Raw genomic sequence first — 20,768 nt, 5'->3', positions numbered from 1 at the left:
AGTATGTTGAAATTAAGTCGTTTTCAAGTCACTGACAAAAGACATCTTTTCAACTTTCACTTTCAAATACAACCGAAAGTATATTGGACTTTGGGCATAGTCTTATTTTCAATGACATTTTGCTAGGTGGGATAGCCCCAATGTCAAAACACAGTTTTAACGTGTCCAAATAACCAATATGCAGAAACAGTTTGTGATATATTCAAAACCTAAAAGTAAAATGTGCTATATACACAAACATCTGCCACAATAATCATATATATTTTTTAAAACAAGCACCTTATAAACTGCACAAGCAGCAAAAACGCTGTTGTTTTGACAAGTAGCAATAAATCACTGATATCAATTAGGGGGGAAATCAGGTTGTATGTTCTGTTGAAACTAACACAACTAAAAAAACACATGGAAATGGGAGATATCTTTTACCTCACTGGTTAGAGGACAACCTGCAGAATAGTCAGCTACATTTTGGAGTGATGCATTTAAATTTAGGGGTCACTAAACAAAGGAACGCAACACTTATTTGTCATCACTCATAGATATCATGTTGAAATCAATTGTGCCGAGAGGAGGGAGATGAGGTTGCACATCCTGTTAAAACTAACAGCTCAAAAACCACACGGAATCTGGGAATAATGTTAAGATCACTGGTTAGATCACTGGTTTGTTAGTCAATTTTTGTTAAATCTCATAAATAGTACTCTTTCAATTCAGAGCCTGGATTTTCCCCCTGAGGCTAATATATATATATCATGTTGAAATCAATAGAACAGGGCAAACGATAAGGTAGAACATCATTAAAATACTCCTACTACAATGTTAAAACATTCTACATTGTGACATTAATTCATTTATATCATGAAACAACTCCTTCATGTATGTATTTTCTGATATTTGATCAGAGATCTTTTATCAGATTATCTCTGGTCACAGCTAAGAGGTTTCTCTCCTGTGTGTGTTCTCTGGTGTTGTTTGACTGAGTAAAACTCTTCCCACATTGATTACAGCTATAAGATTTCTATTATGTGTGTTTTCTCTGGTGTACAGTCAGCTGCCCAGATGTAACAAAACTCTTCCCACATTGATTACAGCTATAAGGTTTCTCTCCTGTGTGTGTTCTCTGGTGTATAGTCAGACTGCTAGATGTAACAAAACTCTTCCCACATTGACCGCAGATATAAGATTTATCTCCTGTGTGTGTTCTCTGGTGTGATATCAGGTTGGTTGACTGAGTAAAACTCTTCCCACATTGATCACATCTATAAGATGTATCTCCTGTGTGTGTTCTCCGGTGTACCTTCAGGTTGCCAGATGTAAAAAAAAACTTTAAACATTGATCACAGCTATAGGGTTTCTCTCCTGTTTGTCTTCGCTGGTGCACTGTCAGATCGCTAGAATGACCAAAACTCTTCCCACATTGACCACATATAAAAGATTTCTCTCCTGTGTGTATTCTCTGGTGTGATGTCAGGCTGGTTGACTGAGTAAAACTCTTCCCACATTGATCACAGATATAACGTTTCTCTCCTGTGTGTGTTCTCTGATGAATCTTAATGCCTGATGAGGTGAATCTCTTCCCACAGTTAGAGCAGCAGTGTTCTCTTCCCTGTGGGTCTCTGCTGGTGTTTCTTGAGGAGTTCTGATCTGGAGGGACACTTCTCTGCCTCGTCAGCATCATGATGTTGTTGAGACTCCCCAGAGGATCCACGATTGTCCCGTCTCTCTCTTGTGTGAACAACAAAGTCAGACAGATGGTTAAAGGCCCACAACAGTGGAAATGCATTGTAAAAGTTGATGCCAACAGCGTAGCCATGATGTTGTACAACAATTGACGTCTGTAATGAATGTTACAATTATTTGACAATTGTCTTAAAATGAGCAAGAAGTCATATTTTGTCTTGTTTTCACATTAGTAGTAAAATCGATGAATGTAGGCAATAAATAAGTTGTTGAACCCCTAAGCAGTGTGCCAGACAACTTTTGGTTTCCAATATTGGCCCCTTTCTGTGTTTAATAAAATTGCAGTACGAGGGCGATGCACACACAATTTGATTGCAGAAACACCTCCCTGCTAATGAGGAAACCGCTAGTTATGGATGTAGTATATCTGCCTGGAGCAAAAATGGTGAGCAAAGATTTTAGTTTTTCACAATGTATTCGGAATGTGAATGGGTGAAACTCAGGGGAGTAACCTCCATTTCCAGGTTGCTTATGAGTGCATTTCACACTACTTTGGATTATAATTGTAAGGCTCGTTTGAATGTCCTGATTAATATAATGTTTGTGTCATCATCGCAAATCAACCGCTTTGTAGTTAAAAAACACTTCAACCAGTAAAATGCTCTTTGGATTTTTCATCAGCCTGACAATGAGGGTTTGTACACTGTGTATGTCAAATTGGCCCATAACTTCACCTAACAACAACATGGACCTAGGATTAAAAATCATTGAACATTTCAGGTGAAACATGGAAACTAAAATCTCTGTCATGACATTTCATAACCAGATCATTTTGTGAATAATCCCACTAGGCTACTCTGTAATGTGTTGTCATTCTAAATGTCCTGAATAAGAAAATAGCTGTGTGTGTTGTACAATAGCCTATCCATCAAGGAACAGTTCTCTACACATTATGAGCTAGTATCTCCATTTCCAAACAGACTAACGAGACCCTACAGTAAATCAAGTAGACAATAACACATTATAAACATTCATTTGTTAGGGATGTTGGATCCAACGTGGTGCACGGCATAACTGTCTTTACCAGAGTAATGAATGAAGAAGCACTTTGGTTGTTGTTGCATGTCGTAATGTTTGTCATGTCACTGTCATTCAGAAATTTATTTCCTGGATCAGCTGATGATAGTTGAACATGTGACTGTAACTAAACAGCTACAGTATTAAGGTTGGAGTGTGCTAAAGCAGTGAGTAAATCAAACTTAGGGAGGAGGCTTCTGATGTTAACATGCATGAAACCAAGGCTTTTTCGATTACAGAAGTCAACAAATGAGAGCGCCTGGGGACACGCAGGGCCCGGGTTAACCTCTACATCACCCGAGGAACAGAGGAGTAGGATGAGGGTATGGCTAAAGGCTATCAGAACTGGTCGTCTAGTGCGTTTGGAACAGAGAATAAAAGGAGCAGATTTCTGGGCGTGGTAGGATAGATTCAGGGCATAATGTACAGACAGGGGTATGGTAGTGTGCGAGTACAGTGGAGGTAAACCTAGGCATTGAGTGACGATACGAGAGGTTGCATCTCTGGGGGTCACCAGTTATGCTAGGTGAGGTCACCGCATGTGTTGGAGGTGGGACAAAAGAGCTCTCTGAGGCATGTTGAGTGGGACTAGGGGCTCCGCAGTAAAATAAAACAATGATAACTAAACAACAGTATATAAGGCATATTTACATTAGAGAGACATAAAGCGAGGCATAAAGCAATCACAGGTGTTGACTGGGAGAGCTAGCTAAGACAACAACGGGTAAGACAACAGTTAATCAGCTAAGACAACAACGGGTAAGAAAATAACAACAAGTAAAATGTTGATGAATGGGCAGAGAGGGTCAGTTAACTTCTTCGGGGTAGGGGGCAGCATTTTCACTTTTGGATAAATAGCATGCCCAAATTCAACTGCCTGCTACTCATCCCCAGAATATAACATATGCATATTATTAGTAGATTTGGATAGAAAACACTCCAAAGTTTCTAAAACTGTTTGAATCATGTCTGTGAGTATAACAGAACTTAAGAATTTCATTGGGAAACCAGATTTCTAAGGGACTTATTTGCAGTTCCTACCGCTTCCACTGGATGTCACCAGTCTTTAGAAATTGGTTGAGGTTTTTCCTTTGTGTAATGAAGAAGTACGGCCATCTTAAATGAGAGTTACTTGAAGTGGATTGTTTTACCAGAAAAGTTGCATCAGTTTGTTTTCTTTTTGTATTGAACACAGATCATCCCGTCTTCAATTTGATCGATTATTAATGTAAAAAAATACCTAACGTTGTATTACAAAAGTAGTTTGAAATGTTTTGGTAAAGTTTACATGTAACTTTTGAGATATTTTGTAGTGACGTTGCGCAAGTTGGAAGCTGTCTTTTTCTGGATGAAACGCGCCAAATAAATGGACATTTTGGATATATATCGACGGAATTAATCGAACAAAAGCACCATTTGTGATGTTTATGGGACATATTGGAGTGCCAACAAAAGAAGTTCGTCAAAGGTAAGGCATGAATTATATTTTTTTATTGTGTGTCCCACCTACCCCAGAAAGGTTAACTACACACAGGGCCTGAGTTCCAGGCTGGGGCCAACAGATAAACAAAATGGAGAACTGTGATTAATGAACAGTCCAGCAGGCATCAGCTATGTAGCCAAGTGATCATAGCGTCCAGTGAACAGCAATATATGAACCAGGGAAGCCGTTAGGTAGTCGTTACTATGCTAGCCGGGAGACGCGCCTGGCTCGATGCTAACTGGTGCTAGCTTTGGGACAAGGGCCTCACCGACGTCTGGCAAAGTCCGGTTGAGGGCACATCGGACGGAATTGCGTCGGCAGACCAGTCGTGATGGATCGGCGGGGGTCTGTGTCGACAAAGGGTCCAGGCCAATTGGCAGAAAGGTATTGTAGCTGGAGTAATTTGTTTGCTAGCCGGGAGATGCACCTGGTTCGAGGCTAACTGGTGCTAGCTTCGGGACAAGGGCGTTAGCCACTATAGCCAATCCGGTGCAAAGGTCCAGAGCTTACGGCAGGAATCCGGTGATGTAGTGGCTTCTAGTCGTCTTAGTGAAGAGTCTGGGAGGCATCAGCTGTGTAGCCGAGTGATCATAGGGTCCACTAAATAGGCCGGGAGATGAGCCTGGCTCAAGGCTAGCTTCGAGGCTGGGCCACTCGGTGGCAGCTAGCCAGCTGCGATTATCTGGTGTAATGGTCCAGAGCTTACGGCAGGAATACGGTGATGTAGTGGAGAAAAACAGTCCGATATGCTCAGGGTTAGGTCAGGAATACGGTGATGTTGTTACAGTTTGGACTTAAATTGTCTTGAAAGTCTATGGCAAGACTTGAAAATGGCTTTCTAGCAATGATGACAGAACAGGAAGGATTTTAAAAATAATAATGAATATTCACATGAAGATCTGTCGCCTATTGGATGACATCACGACTTCCCATCAAGCCAACTCCTTGAAGGCCTTACTATGACACCACTCACTTCTTCTAGTTTGCAGTTCTTAAAAAATATATATATATTTTGCTCAAAACATTTATTTGTTTCCCTTTAGTGTGTTTGTACTTTACTGTATTTATACACTGCTCAAAAAAATAAAGGGAACACTTAAACAACACAATGTAACTCCAAGTCAATCACACTTCTGTGAAATCAAACTGTCCACTTAGGAAGCAACACTGATTGACAATAAATTTCACATGCTGTTGTGCAAATGGAATAGACAAAAGGTGGAAATTATAGGCAATTAGCAAGACACCCCCAATAAAGGAGTGGTTCTGCAGGTGGTGACCACAGACCACTTCTCAGTTCCTATGCTTCCTGGCTGATGTGTTGGTCACTTATGAATGCTGGCGGTGCTTTCAATCTAGTGGTAGCATGAGACGGAGTCTACAACCCACACAAGTGGCTCAGGTAGTGCAGCTCATCCAGGATGGCACATCAATGCGAGCTGTGGCAAGAAGGTTTGCTGTGTCTGTCAGTGTAGTGTCCAGAACATGGAGGTGCTACCAGGAGACAGGCCAGTACATCAGGAGACGTGGAGGAGGCCGTAGGAGGGCAACAACCCAGCAGCAGGACCGCTACCTCCCCCTTTGTGCAAGGAGGAGCAGGAGGAGCACTGCCAGAGCCCTGCAAAATGACCTCCAGCAGGCCACAAATGTGCATGTGTCTGCTCAAACGGTCAGAAACAGACTCCATGAGGGTGGTATGAGGGCCCGACGTCCACAGGTGGGGGTTGTGCTTACAGCCCAACACCGTGCAGGACGTTTGGCATTTGCCAGAGAACACCAAGATTGGCAAATTCGCCACTGGCGCCCTGTGCTCTTCACAGATGAAAGCAGGTGCACACGCACATGTGACAGACGTGACAGAGTCTGGAGACGCCGTGGAGAACGTTCTGCTGCCTGCAACATCCTCCAGCATGACCGGTTTGGCGGTGGGTCAGTCATGGTGAGGGTGGCATTTCTTTGGGGGGCCGCACAGCCCTCCATGTGCTCGCCAGAGGTAGCCTGACTGCCATTAGGTACCGAGATGAGATCCTCAGACCCCTTGTGAGACCATATGCTGGTGCGGTTGGCCCTGGGTTCCTCCTAATGCAAGACAATGCTAGACCTCATGTGGCTGGAGTGTGTCAGCAGTTCCTGCAAGAGGAAGGCATTGATGCTATGGACTGGCCCGCCCGTTCCCCAGACCTGAATCCAATTGAGCACATCTGGGACATCATGTCTCGCTCCATCCACCAACGCCACGTTGCATCACAGACTGTCCAGGAGTTGGCGGATGCTTTAGTCCAGGTCTGGGAGGAGATCCCTCAGGAGACCATCCGCCACCTCATCAGGAGCATGCCCAGGCGTTGTAGGGAGGTCATACAGGCACGTGGAGGCCACACACACTACTGAGCCTCATTTTGACTTGTTTTAAGGACATTACATCAAAGTTGGATCAGCCTGTAGTGTGGTTTTCCACTTTAATTTTGAGTGTGACTCCAAATCCAGACCTCCATGGGTTGATAAATTTGATATACATTGATCATTTTTGTGTGATTTTGTTGTCAGCACATTCAACTATGTAAAGAAAAAAGTGTTTAATAAGAATATTTCATTCATTCAGATCTAGGATGTGTTATTTTAGTGTTCCCTTTATTTTTTTGAGCAGTGTATATTAAGTCGTTCAAAGAGAAGCATGTGTTGATTGATTCGTTTTTAATGAGTGAGAAATTAAAACAAACTTTACACCCACTACATATTTTCATTGAACCATACTTCTGACATGGATCATTTTGACCCCATAGGCATATCTTTTATCATAGCCAAAATGTGATTTGTTCAAATTTTCATGACTTTGTCAATCAACTTGTTCTTAATAAATCTAAATCATGGTTTAGGGTTTCTGTATCAAAGTGGACTTTTAACAAATTAAAATCCTTTGGAGTCATTTTGACCCCAGCCAAAAGCACCTTTGATAAATAGGACATTTATTTCAAATCAAAATCAAATCACATTTTATTGGTCACAAACACATGTTTAGCAGATGTTATTGTGGGTGTAGTGAAATGCTTGTGTTTCTAGCTCCGACAGTGCAGTAATATCTAACAAGTAATATCTAACAATTTCACAACATATACCCAATACACACACATCTAAGTATTTGAATCTAGGTTTCTCTGTAGACATGATCCATCCCACCAGAGGGTGGAGGGGCTCCTGTATCAGTGGTTTTGACCAGATAGACTCCTGCAGACACACAGTATAGTGCCTCCCATGTACTCTCCTAAGATTGGACTTTTATATACCACATATCACATGACTGTGTTCCTGCCAAAGCAGCAACTACTCTTCCTGGGGTTTATTATGGATCCCCATTAGTTCCTGCCAAGGCAGCAGCTACTCTTCCTGGGGTTTATTATGGATCCCCATTAGTTCCTGCCAAGGCAGCAGCTACTCTTCCTGGGGTTTATTATGGATCCCCATTAGTTCCTGCCAAGGCAGCAGCTACTCTTCCTGGGGTTTATTATGGATCCCCATTAGTTCCTGCCAAGGCAGCAGCTACTCTTCCTGGGGTTTATTATGGATCCCCATTAGTTCCTGCCAAGGCAGCAGCTACTCTTCCTGGGGTTTATTATGGATCCCCATTAGTTCCTGCCAAGGCAGCAGCTACTCTTCCTGGGGTTTATTATGGATCCCCATTAGTTCCTGCCAAGGCAGCAGCTACTCTTCCTGGGGTTTATTATGGATCCCCATTAGTTCCTGCCAAAGATGCAGCTACTCTTCCTGGGGTTTATTATGGATCTCCATTAGTTCCTGCCAAGTAAGGTCAGGGAGCGTGCCAGCCTGTCTGAACCGCCCCTTTCCAGCAAAAGTTATAAATTATGGGTTATGAATTAACACATTCCCTGCGAGCCCAGGCATTTCAATACATTCAGGATTTCTTACGGTCCATGTGCAATATGCATATGATCCTTGCAATTATTCAAATATTTTCAAGTACATTTCATGAGAGCAACATGATAATTAATAATTTCTGAACAACCATTTTTTATTTAATGTCTATTAAGAATATCTTATCAACTTTATTTCACTTGGTGATGTTTCATTATAGAGAACATAACATGACAATACATGACATCTAAGTAGCTGAATATGATTATGGACTAACAGTCTAACAGTTTGAAGGACACAACTCATGTTATTCTGGTTAAACAGTCAGAGACTAGTTGATTATGGACTAACAGTCTAACAGTCTGAAGGACACAACTCATGTTATTCTGGTTAAACAGTGAGAGACTAGTTGATTATGGACTAACAGTCTAACAGTTTGAAGGACACAACTCATGTTATTCTGGTTAAACAGTGAGAGACAAGTTGGTAAAGTTGTCTGGATTTTATTTTTTTTACAATAAGGAAATAATATGTCATGTTTTACTCGTACCTCAGCCAGCATTGTGAATGGTTAGGAAATAATATGTAATGTTTTACTCGTACCTCAGCCAGCATTGTGAATGGTTAGGAAATATTTTTTCAGATTTTACTCGTACCTCAGCCAGCATTGTGAATGGTGTCTGATGCAGTGACAAACTAGACCATGGCAGTAAATCTAATACTTATGTGTTTTTAGTCATGCATGAAAGGTCTGGGGTGGTTCTGTGGTTATAAGTTACTGACCTTGGAATACATTTCTGGCCATGCTGGCAGGGTCTGAATCAAACCCAATGTCCACCTAGCACACTGGCAGGGTCTCAATCAAACCCAATGACCACCTGGCACACTGGCAGGGTCTTAAATGTCCACCTGGTACACTGGCAGGGTCTGAATCAAACCTAATGTCCACCTGGCACACTGGCAGGGTCTGAATTAAACCCAATGTCCACCTGGCACACTGACAGGATCTGAATCAAACCCAATGACCACCTGGCACACTGGCAGGGTCTGAAATGTCCACCTGGTACACTGGCAGGGTCTGAATCAAACCTAATGTCCACCTGGCACACTGGCAGGGTCTGAATCAAACCCAATGTCCACCTGGCACACTGACAGGGTCTGAATCAAACCCAATGTCCACCTGGTACACTGACAGCGTCTGAATCAAACCCAATGTCCACCTGGCACACTGACAGGGTCTGAATCAAACCTAATGTCCACCTGGCACACTGGCAGGGTCTGAATCAAACCCAATGTCCACCTGGTACACTGACAGGGTCTGAATCAAACCCAATGTCCACCTGGTACACTGACAGCATCTAAATCAAACCCAATGTCCACCTGGCACACTGACAGGGTCTGAATCAAACCCAATGTCCACCTGGTACACTGACAGCATCTGAATCAAACCCAATGTCCACCTGGCACACTGACAGGGTCTGAATCAAACCCAATGTCCACCTGCTACACTCTGGGCTATACTTTGTTGTCTCTTTCCATGAAACATGGATGCCAACTTAAAGTGCTTGGGAACCAAACAAGTCTTCAGGCAAGGTTACTTATGTGGTCAAGTAAAATTACTTTCAAGCACTACTGAAGTAGTTGTTTTGGGGTATCTGTACTTTATTTTACTATTTTTATTTTGGACAACTTTTACTTTTATTTCACTACATTCCTTAAGAAAATAATGTACTTTTTACTCCATACATTTTCCCTGACACCCAAAAGTACTCGTTACATGTTGAATGCTTAGCAGGACAGGAAAATGGTCCAATTCAGCACTTATCAAGAGAACATCCCTGGTCGTCCCTTCTGCGTCTGATCTGACAGACTCACTAAACAGAGAACATCCATGGTCGTCCCTACTGTCTCTGACCTGACGGACTCACCAAACACAAATGCTTCGTTTGTAAATTATGTCTGAGTGTTGGTGTGCCCCTGGCTATCCGTAAATAAAAAAACAAGAAAATTGTGCCACCTGGTTTGCTTAATATAAGGAATTTGAAGTGATTTATACTTTTGATACTTAAGTATACTTAAAACCAAATACTTTTAGACTTTTACTCAAGTAGTATTTTACTGGGTAACTGTCGATTAAGGTATCTATACTTTTACTCAAATATGACAATTGGGTACTTCTTCCACCACTGATCATGAGTCTAATCTGGTCTCCTTCAACATGGTCAGCCCCATTATGAGTCTAATCTGGTCTCCTTCAACATGGTCAGCCTCATTACAAGTCTAATCTGGTCTCCTTCAACATTGTTAGCCTCATTATGGGTCTAATCTGGTCTCCTTCGACATGGTTAGCCTTATTATGAGTCTATAATATAAGCCAATACTAATCCATCATGTCTGCATTGGACACGCCTATGGGCCGGCAGGTAGCCTAGTGGTTAGAGCATTGGGCCAGAAACCAAAAGATTGGTGGATCGAATCCCGAGCTGACAAGGTAAAAATCTGTCGTTCTGCCCCTGAACAAGGCAGTTGTTCCCCGGTAGGCCGTCATTGTAAATAAGATTTGGTTCTTAACTGTCTTGCCTAGTTAAATAAAGCTTAAATTAATAAAATAATATTTAAATGTAGCAGAATTAAATACCCACAACATTCATTCTGTGGGTACTAGATTGACTCAGTTCGCAGACTGTCAGCCAGACATTGATTGTGCAAAATCAGACTAAATTAGAGTAACAACCAAATAAAACAGAAAAACAGGGAATGTTCATTGACCCAAAAAGACACTATACTTCACTCTGTGAATCACCACTTTATTTCATATCATAAAGAACACCTGTGGAAATGGGCCGTGGATTTAGACATCCATCTGACTCCAAAACAAGACATGACTGAATAGTTGAATAGTGTCTAATCCAAATAATCAGCACAATGGCAGGTGTTAGTGCAGGGCTGGAACAGAAACCCACACACCCAGTAGCAAGATCACTAGCAGCAAGGTTGGCTATGCATTTTCTAGGTCTGTGAATGGTTGCTTTAACAGTATTGGTGTAGTCATACAACTTATTCTAACAGTAAACCAATAGCATATTCAGAGCATTTAGAAAGTTTTCAGACCCCTGGACTTTTTACACATTTTGTTACGTTACAGCTTTATTCTAAAATGTATTAAATAATATTAATCTACACACAATACCCCATAATGACAAAGCAAAAACAGAAATTCCTTATTTACATAAGTATTCAGACCCTTTGCTATGACACTCGAGATTGAGCTCAGGTGCATCCTGTTTCCATTGATCAACCTTGAGATGTTTCTACAACTTGATTGGAGTCCACAATTGGTAAATTTAATTGATTGGACATGATTTGGAAAGGCACACACCTGTCTATATAAGGTCCCACAGTTGACAGTGCATGTCAGAGCAAAAACCAAGCCGAGAGGTCGAAGGAATTGTCCGTAGAGCTCCAAGACAGGATTGTGTCGAGGCACAGATCTGGGGAAGGGTACCAAAAAATGTCTGCAGCACTGAAGGTCCCCAAGAACACAGTGGCCTCCATCATTCTGAAATGGAAGAGGTTTGGAACCACCAAGACTCTTCAAACAGAGCAATCAGGGGAGAAGGGCCTTGTTCAAGGATGTGACCAAGAACTCGATGGTCACTCTGACAGAGCTCCAGAGTTCCTCTGTGGAGATGGGAGAACCTTCCAGAAGGACAACCATCTATACAGCACTCCGCCAATCAGGCCTTTATGATAGAGTTGCCAGACGGAAACCACTCCTCAGTAAAAGGCACATGACAGCCTGCTTGGAGTTTGCCAAAAGACACCTAAAGGACTCTTAGACCATGAGAAACAAGATTCCTTGGTCTGATGAAACCAAGATTGAACTCTTTGGCCTGAATGCAAAGCTTCACGTCTGGAGGAAACCAGTCACCATCCCTACGGTGAAGCACGGTGGTGGCAGCATCATGCTGTGGGGATGTTTTTCAATGGCAGGGACTGGGAGACTAGTCAGAATCAAGGGAAAGATGAACGGAGCAAAGTACAAAGATGTTTCTACAGATGAAGCTCATATCCATATAAAACTGAAATCAATAGAACAGGGTTCTACATTGTGACATCATTACAATACTCCTACTACAATGTTAAAACATTGTGACATTATTTCATTGATGTCATGAAACAACTCCTTCATGAATGTATTTTCTGATGTTTGACCAGAGATCTTTTACGAGAGTATCTCTTGTCACATTGATTACAGCTATAGGGTTTCTCTCCTGTGTGTGTTCTCTGGTGGACAGTCAGATAGCTAGATGTAACAAAACTCTTCCCACATTGATCACAGCTGAAAGGTTTCTCTCCTGTGTGTATTCTCTGGTGTATCTTCAGACAGTTCCATGTAGTGAAACTCTTCCCACATTGATCACATCTATAAGATTTCTCTCCTGTGTGTGTTCTCTGGTGTGCTATTAGGCTGCTTAAATGAGTAAACCTCTTCAAACATTGATCACAGCCATAAGGTTTCTCTCCAGTGTGAATTCTCTGATGTATTTTAAGGTTTACTGAAGAGGTGAATCTCTTCCCACAGTCAGAGCAGCAGTGAAGTTTCTCTGCAGTGTGTATTCTCAGGTGTAGTTTCAGTGAATCTGATTTTAAGTAACTCTTCCCACAGTCAAAACAGTGGTGACGTTTCGCTGGTGTAAAATCTTGTGTAGATTTGGTGAGCCTGATCTTGAGAATATCTTCCCACAGTCAGAGCAGTGGTAAGATTTCTTCCCTGTGGGTCTCTGCAGGTGTTTCTTGAGGTGTTCTGATCTGGAGAGACTCTTCTCTGCCTCTTCAGCATCAAAAAGTTGTTGAGGCTCCCCAGAGGATCCACGATAGTCCCGTATCTCTCCTGTGTGAACGACAAAGGAAACCACTAGTTATGGATGTAGTATATCTGGTAATGAGGAAACCACTAGTTATGGATGTAGTATATCTGCTAATGAGGAAACCACTAGTTATGGATGTAGTATATCTGGTAATGAGGAAACCACTAGTTATGGATGTAGTATATCTGGTAATGAGGAAACCACTAGTTATGGATGTAGTATATCTGGTAATGAGGAAACCACAAGTTATGGATGTAGTATATCTGGTTGCAGAAACTCCTCACTGCTAATGAGGAACCCACTATTTACCAATATCAATTTTAGTTTTTCACAATGCATTCTGAATATTACAGCGAAATTTGCGTCTATATATGGAAAAATACACGTTACAAATGTTCAACCAATTGATTGGTAGAAACAACAGAAGACTCTTGGTTGGCCAAGATTTATTTTAGTTGGGGACAGCACTAGAACATAATTTTCGGGCTCCCGAGTGGTGCAACGGTCTAAGGCACTGCATTTCAGTGCTTGAGGCGTCAATACAGACCCTGGTTTGAATCCAGGCTGTATCCCAAAAAGCCGTGATTGGGAGTCCGAAAGGGAGGCGCACAATTGGCCCGGCGTCGTCCGGTTTTGGCCGGTGTAGGCCGTCATTGTAAATAAGAATTTGTTCTTAACTGACTTGCTTAGTTAAATAAAGGTTACACTTTAATTTTTTTAATAAAACATACAGAGCATTCAGAGAGTTCAGACCCCTTCCCCTTTTCCACATTTTGTTAAGTTACAGCCTTATTCAAATGTTTAATGCCCGTCCAAGAGACTGCAACTGAACAAAAACGTTTTCAAATAAAAACTATTCCAGAAAATGTCAAAGCGTATATAACGCCCGTCCAAGAGACTGTCGACCAATCGTGTTCACATTGTCATGCTGAGACACACAGTTCCTAAGCTAATTCTCACTAAAATCCCTTTTTAAAGTCAGGGAATGAGTCGAGAAACATGCCTATTTTCCTCGAAAGTACGAAATGTCACGATTGAAAATCTATATTACAGAGAAGTAAATTCTCACATCTTTGAAAATATTTGTAATGTGGTGCTTCTTGTTCACGGAGGGTAATTCATGCTAATGTCATTTTTTTAAGCTGTTAAGAATTTGTTCTAGTTAAATAAAGGTTCAAAAAAGTGTTTTATGACAAACCGTTTTCTACAAATCCGTCAAGGCACCAACTTTGAGAATGTTCTAAAACAAAGTTTTCAAACCAATTCATGAATGTAACTGAATCTAGGTATGTTTCACCTTTAATGTAATGGAATCTAGGTATGTTTCACCTTTAATGTAATGGAATCTAGGTATGTTTCACCTTTAATGTAATGGAATCTAGGTATGTTTCGCCTTTAATGTAATGGAATCTAGGTATGTTTCACCTTTAATGTAATGGCGTGAAAAAAGAAATGGATGAATATTATTCAATGACTTATCAACAGATCTAACAATTTCACCTCCACAGGAAATCTACACTGGCAATTCTAGAATATACTATATAGCCTCAAAACCTGGTTAAACTATAATTATGACATCATGGATGAATTCTAGAATATACATATAGCCTAGAAACCTGGTTAAACTATCATTACAACATCATGGATTAATTCTAGAATATACTATATAGCCTAGAAACCTGGTTAAACTATAATTATGACATCATGGATGAATTCTAGAATATACTATATATCCTAGGAACTTGGTTAAAAAACTTCTTGTCAATAGGGGGGCGCTGTTTTCACTTTGGAAAAAATCGTGCCCAAATTAAACTGCCTCGTACTCTATTCTAGATCATACAATATGCATATTATTATTACTATTGGATAGAAAACACTCTCAAGTTTCTAAAACTGTTTGAATTATATCTGTGAGTAAAACAGAACTCATTTGGCAGCAAACTTCCATATAGGAAGTGAAAAATCTGAAAACGAGGCTCTGTTCCAGGGCCTGCCTATTCAACTGGCTTATATTTATCGATATGCATGCACTTCATACGCCTTCCACTAGATGTCAACAGGCAGTGGAAGGTGGAATGGGGTGTCTAGCTTGATCTGAGGTCGAATAAGAGCTTTTGGAGTGACAGGTCAGCCATTTTGTCAGTTTTCCAAGGTGCGCGAAGGACCTCGACATTGTCTTCTGAAAAGCGTTCGGTATACACGGCGAATATCTCCGGCTCTGATTTTATTTGATACATATTAGAAAAACATCATAAAGTAGGTTTTTTCAACCGAGTTTTATCAGTTTATTCAACGTTTATTGGGACTTTTGGAGTTTTCCGTTCTTTGCGTCAAGAGAGGATGGGAATGTTAGCAACCTTGGCTAGCATTGTGGCGCGAATTCGACAGAAGAAATGGACATTCTAAAACCAAACAACGATTTATTCTGGACCAAGGACTCCTTGTACAACATTCTGATGGAAGCTCAACAAAAGTAAGAAAACATTTATGATGTTATTTCGTATTTCTGTGTCAAATGTTGACTCCTATTCTCCGCCATTTTGGTGAGCGCTGTCTCACAATAACCCATGCTGTATGTCGTACTAAAGTTATTTTTAAAAATCTAACACAGCGGTTGCATTAAGAATTGGTGTATCTTTCATTTGCTGTACAACATGTATTTTTTAGTAAAGTTTATGATGAGTTCTTTGGTCAGATTAGGTGAGTGTCCAAAATATCTCCGGACATTCTGGGAAAATGTTGCTACATATTCACAATGTATAACCACGATTTGCAGCTCTAAATATGCACATTTTCGAACAAAACATAAATGTATTGTATAACCCGATGTTATAAGACTGTCATCTGATGAAGTTGTCCAAAGGTTAGTGATTAATTTTATATTAATATATATTTTATTGCTGGTTTTTGCGAAAGCTACCTTTGCGGTGGATAAATGTGGTTGTGTGTTTGGCTATTGTGGTAAGCTAATATAATTCTATATTGTGTTTTCGCTGTAAAACACTTAAAAAATCGGAAATATTGGCTGGATTCACAAGATGTTTATCTTTCATTTGCTGTACACCCTGTATTTTTCATAAATGTTTTATGATGAGTATTTATGTATTTCACGTTGCTCTCTGTAATTATTCTGGCTGCTTTGATGCTATTTTTGATGGTGGCTGCAATGTAAAACTATGATTTATACCTCAAATATGCACATTTTCGGAAAAAAAACATAATTGTATTGTATAACATCTTATAAGACTGTCATCTGATGAAGTTGTTTCTTGGTTAGTGACTAATTATATCTCTATTTTGTCGGTTTTGTGAAAGCTACCTATGCGGTGGAAACATGGTGAAAATATGCGGTTGTGTGTTTGGCTATTGTGGTTAGCTAATAGAAATACATATTGTGTTTTCGCTGTAAAACATTTTAAAAATCGGAAATGATGGCTGGATTCACAAGATGTTTATCTTTCATTTGCTGTATTGGACTTGTGATTTCATGAAAATTATATTATATGATATCCCTGTCGCGTTAGGCTAGGCTATGCTAGTCAGCTTTTTTGATGAGGAGGATCCCGGATCCGGGATGGGTATTAGTTAAACTATCATTATGATATCATGGATGGCCAGTCCTTGTATTCATAGTGTAGTGAATCCAGGGGGTAGCCCTGAGCTGAACTCAAACCTGGGTCCAGTGACTGTCAAGTCAACACCTTATAACTGTTACGCCAAGATGTCTGAACTTCTTGACGAGGTCGCTGGGTGTTGGGTTACGGTTTCTACAATAGTTTTCTCTATGAATTTGAGAGTGGTTACACTTCTTCTTCCCCCATCCCTCAGCTGTTCACCAAACCAAGCCTCTGGGCAGCCATTTTGTTGCTGTTTAAAAAACCCACACAACCCAGAAATCTGCAGTTCAAACAATAACAAATCTGTCATTCCACCACTGTTTTGGTAATAAAATGATTATGGGGTTGGAGAAATGTAACTACTCTCAAACTCATAGACAGACCTACGGATGCAACGACTGACCATCCATGACATCAACATTATAGTTTTAACCATGTTGAGGCTATACAGTGTTGATTTACATTGTTTCTAAACATTAGAGTAAAAAAAGCTTATTTGGGGTTCTGATGGGGTACAACAGTTGAAATAAGCTCATGAAGCATGTGTTATTCTTCAAGAATCAATGGCTATAAATAAATAATTTAAAAGTAACAACATGGATGTAGCAATTGCAAATTTCCACTTTAACACCAAACATCAGTTCAACAACTGCAGAGTTGGTGCCTGTATTTAATTAAGACAGTACTTACTAGTGTTAATCAGGGAACGGTTTCTCAAAACCATCTTATGGCTAAATTCATCGTTAGAACCATTGAATGCCTTAAGATGCGTTTGGGAAACCGGGCCCAGAAATCCAGTTTCCTCCTCTTCTTCCTCCTCCTTTTTCGATGTAACAGTCATCTCTCCCTCCTCCTCTTTCACTCCATAAACTGCATCCTCCTCTCCTTTTACTGTAACATCCTCCTCGTTCACTCTGAACGTGTCTTCCTCTTCTTTCACAGTAAAGGCCTCATCCTCTACTTCTTGTTTTACAGTGATATCCGCCTCTTCTTTAGCAGGGGAGTAGCTTAGTGACCGCATGGTCGGGGATGTTAGCTAGGATAATGCTAAGTTAACTAGCCCGCTAGCTGAATAATAACAACACCGTAAATATGAAATTAAATCGGATAACTAACTAGACAACAGAAGTGGGTTTAAAACACAGTGGCTAATATACACTAAAGCGTCTAAAGAGCTGTATTGGTTCGGCTATTTTGTCTAGCAAGCTACCGAGGTGTCTGCCTAAGTGTTGCTGCTGTTGAAAGAAGCGTTCCGTCCACTAGATTATACGTCACACTGGCAGCATTGCCTTAAAGTCGCAGACCGCCATCTGCTGACTGGAGTGGGTAACGCAGTTGAGTAAAATGTATATTATAATGTTCAGACAAAAGGTTCAAGGGTAGGAACTTTCTGAATTGGAATTATCCCTCTACACCCTTTACACACGTACTGCACTGGAATTATCCCTCTACACATAAACTGTACTGGAATTATCCCTCTTCACCCTTTACACATGTACTGCACTGGAATTATCCCTCTAAACACTTTACACATGTACTGCACTGGAATTATCCCTCTACACCCATTACACATGTACTGCACTGGAATTATCCCTTTACACATGTACTGTACTGGAATTATCCCTCTACACCCTTTACACATGTACTGTACTGGAATTATCTCTACACATGTACTGCACTTGAATTATCCCTCTACACATGTACTGTACTGGAATTATCCCATTGGCTGGCAGAAACTTGCTGTTTTTTGTTTATTGGGCCATCAAAGCTGGCTCAGTGATTGGTTACATTTCAGTCACATGTGCATAAGGGAGAGGGGGTGTCTGATGTCTGCAGGTCAATGCAACTGAGAAATATGATCCTTGTAATTATTCTCTGTGAATATCAGCAGTGGTAATGATTGTGAAATATTTAGTTCATTTCATCAGAGCAACATGATAATTAATGATTTCTGAACAACCATTTTTTATTTAATGTCTATTTAGAGTATCTTATCAACTTTATTTCACTTGGCGATGTTTCATTAGAGAGAACATAACATGACAATACATGACATCTAAGTAGCTGAATATGATTATGGACTAACAGTCTAACAGTCTGAAGGACACAACTCATGTTATTCTGGTAAACAGTGAGAGACTAGTTGATTATGGAGTGGGGATTTTTTTACAATTAGGAAATAATATGTCATGTTTTACTCGTACCTCAGCCAGCATTGTGAATGGTTAGGAAATAATATGTCATGTTTTTCTCGTACCTCAGCCAGCATTGTGAATGGTTAGGAAATAATATGTCATGTTTTACTTGTACCTCAGCCAGCATTGTGAATGGTGTCTGAGGCGAATACAGACCAGGGCAGTAAATCTAATACTTAGGTGTTTTTAGTCATGCATGAAAGGTCTGTGTTGGTTCTGTGGTTATAAGTTACATCTCTGGCCATGCTGGCAGGGTCTGAATCAAACCCAATGTCCAGTGGGATTGATCTGTTTCATCCATTTGTTTGTTTCAGTTTTCAGTAGTTGAATCCTTTGACGTATTGTTGATTTCAACATTTTTCATTTTCAACAAATGAACTGGGTTGGTTGAAAAGTGACACTAAACGTACATACCAGGCACTATTTTGACATAGTGGAAGATATACTGAATTTATACTGTTTTTTATACTAAGATGGACCAAGAGTCTGTTGATTGGTCAGTCATTGGGTTAATTTGTTTTGCAATATGTTCAAATCAAATCAAGTTTTATTTATACAGCACATGTCAGACATGGATGCAACACAATGGCTTCACAGGAAAAAATATATAAAAAACAATGAAAATAAACAGAAATATTTACTACACAACAAACATAAGGGGATAAAAAACAGAAGAATAACAACTGAAAGACTAATGAGCACCCCAAGGAAATGTCATTGATTCAAATATTAACAATTGGATGCAACATCCAACCCTAACAAGATGGACAAGCCAGCACAGGTGTAACACATTCTGACTAACGAGGTGATACCAATCGGTTCGCCCTACATGCTGTGGTGGAAATTCTACCCATAATCAATAATGAGGAGAGGCAAAATTAATAATCAATCAAGGTTTTACTTTTATGAAAAGACTTGTTATAACAAGGAGGCTTGCTTCTGGGTTATATACTATCTCAGGATAGGTGCAACCTCAGAGACGACGTACAATGGTTCCCGAACACCAACCCCACACATCCTGTGCCAGACCTTGGGCCCCAAATACAATCTCCGCCTAAAAGGAGGTGACTGAGGCACAGACACTGTGGAGACAAGTGATTGGTTCCCCATTACTCACGCCTTCCCTTCACATGGTTTGCAATAAACACATAGTTCACATATGGAAACAATGTTTCCTTCTGATCTCCTTTGCCTTACTCCCTGCTGATATTATGCCTAGCAACAGGGACATGTGATCAATGCTGATATTCTGCATAGCAACAGGGACGTGATAGATATTGATATTCTGCATAGCAACAGGGACATGTGATAGATGCTGATATTCTGCCGAGCAACAGGGACATGTGATAAATGCTGACATTCTGCCTAGCAACAGGGACATGTGATAGATGCTGACATTCTGCCTAGCAACAGGGACATGTGATAGATGCTGATATTCTGCATAGCAACAGGGACATGTGATCGATGCTGATTTTCTGCATAGCAACAGGGACATGTGATAGATGCTGATATTCTGCCTAGCAAGAGGGACATGTGATCAATAAGCCTGACTTCTCCCCTCTCTGGACCCAAGGTGACTGAGGCCCCATTTGAGGGAGGAAGTGCAGCTGCCGACACCAGAGTCAGAAAGGAGACATTCTAATAGCAAGAGGTCAATAGTTCATATCAGCATATTCTGCAGATAATACATCTTAATTATCTATGTTACTTAGCTAATTCTGATTTCTCCACCACAATCTTTCCCCAGAAACAGGCTCCAAAACAACAGCCCTGTTACTGGTGTGCAGGATATAACCTTTACTCTGTGGAGGATCAAGAGGAACCAGTCAGTGTCTGTCATATTCTTGGCTGAGTGTCCGAACATCATGGGTTCATTCTACACACCCAGAACAGTTAGAACAGGCCTCTATCAACAAACTGTTCTATGTTATAGGAGTTAGGTTCTTTAGCACATATAGCTCGTTAGCACTGTGGGGCA

The 20,768-nt window shown here is 40.6% G+C and overlaps 1 protein-coding gene across 1 annotated transcript in view; it reads right to left on the bottom strand.

Annotated features, from left to right (window-relative positions):
* Positions 1-1,072: 1,072 nt before the first annotated feature.
* Positions 1,073-20,768, bottom strand: part of LOC120033018 (zinc finger protein 850-like) — a gene marked incomplete at both ends in the record, with an annotated part of 46,010 nt that continues 26,314 nt past the window's right edge. The window contains 2 exons of the mRNA XM_038979304.1: positions 1,073-1,549; positions 12,323-12,750. Of these exons, the coding sequence (XP_038835232.1) occupies positions 1,073-1,549; positions 12,323-12,750 (905 nt within the window). The remainder of the gene's footprint in view (positions 1,550-12,322; positions 12,751-20,768) is intronic.

The sequence above is a fragment of the Salvelinus namaycush genome, chromosome 39, assembly GCF_016432855.1.
Source record: "Salvelinus namaycush isolate Seneca chromosome 39, SaNama_1.0, whole genome shotgun sequence".
Lineage (NCBI taxonomy): Eukaryota > Metazoa > Chordata > Actinopteri > Salmoniformes > Salmonidae > Salvelinus > Salvelinus namaycush.
The sequence above is the reverse complement of the archived record's forward strand: the minus strand, read 5'-3'. Positions and strand labels throughout refer to the sequence as shown.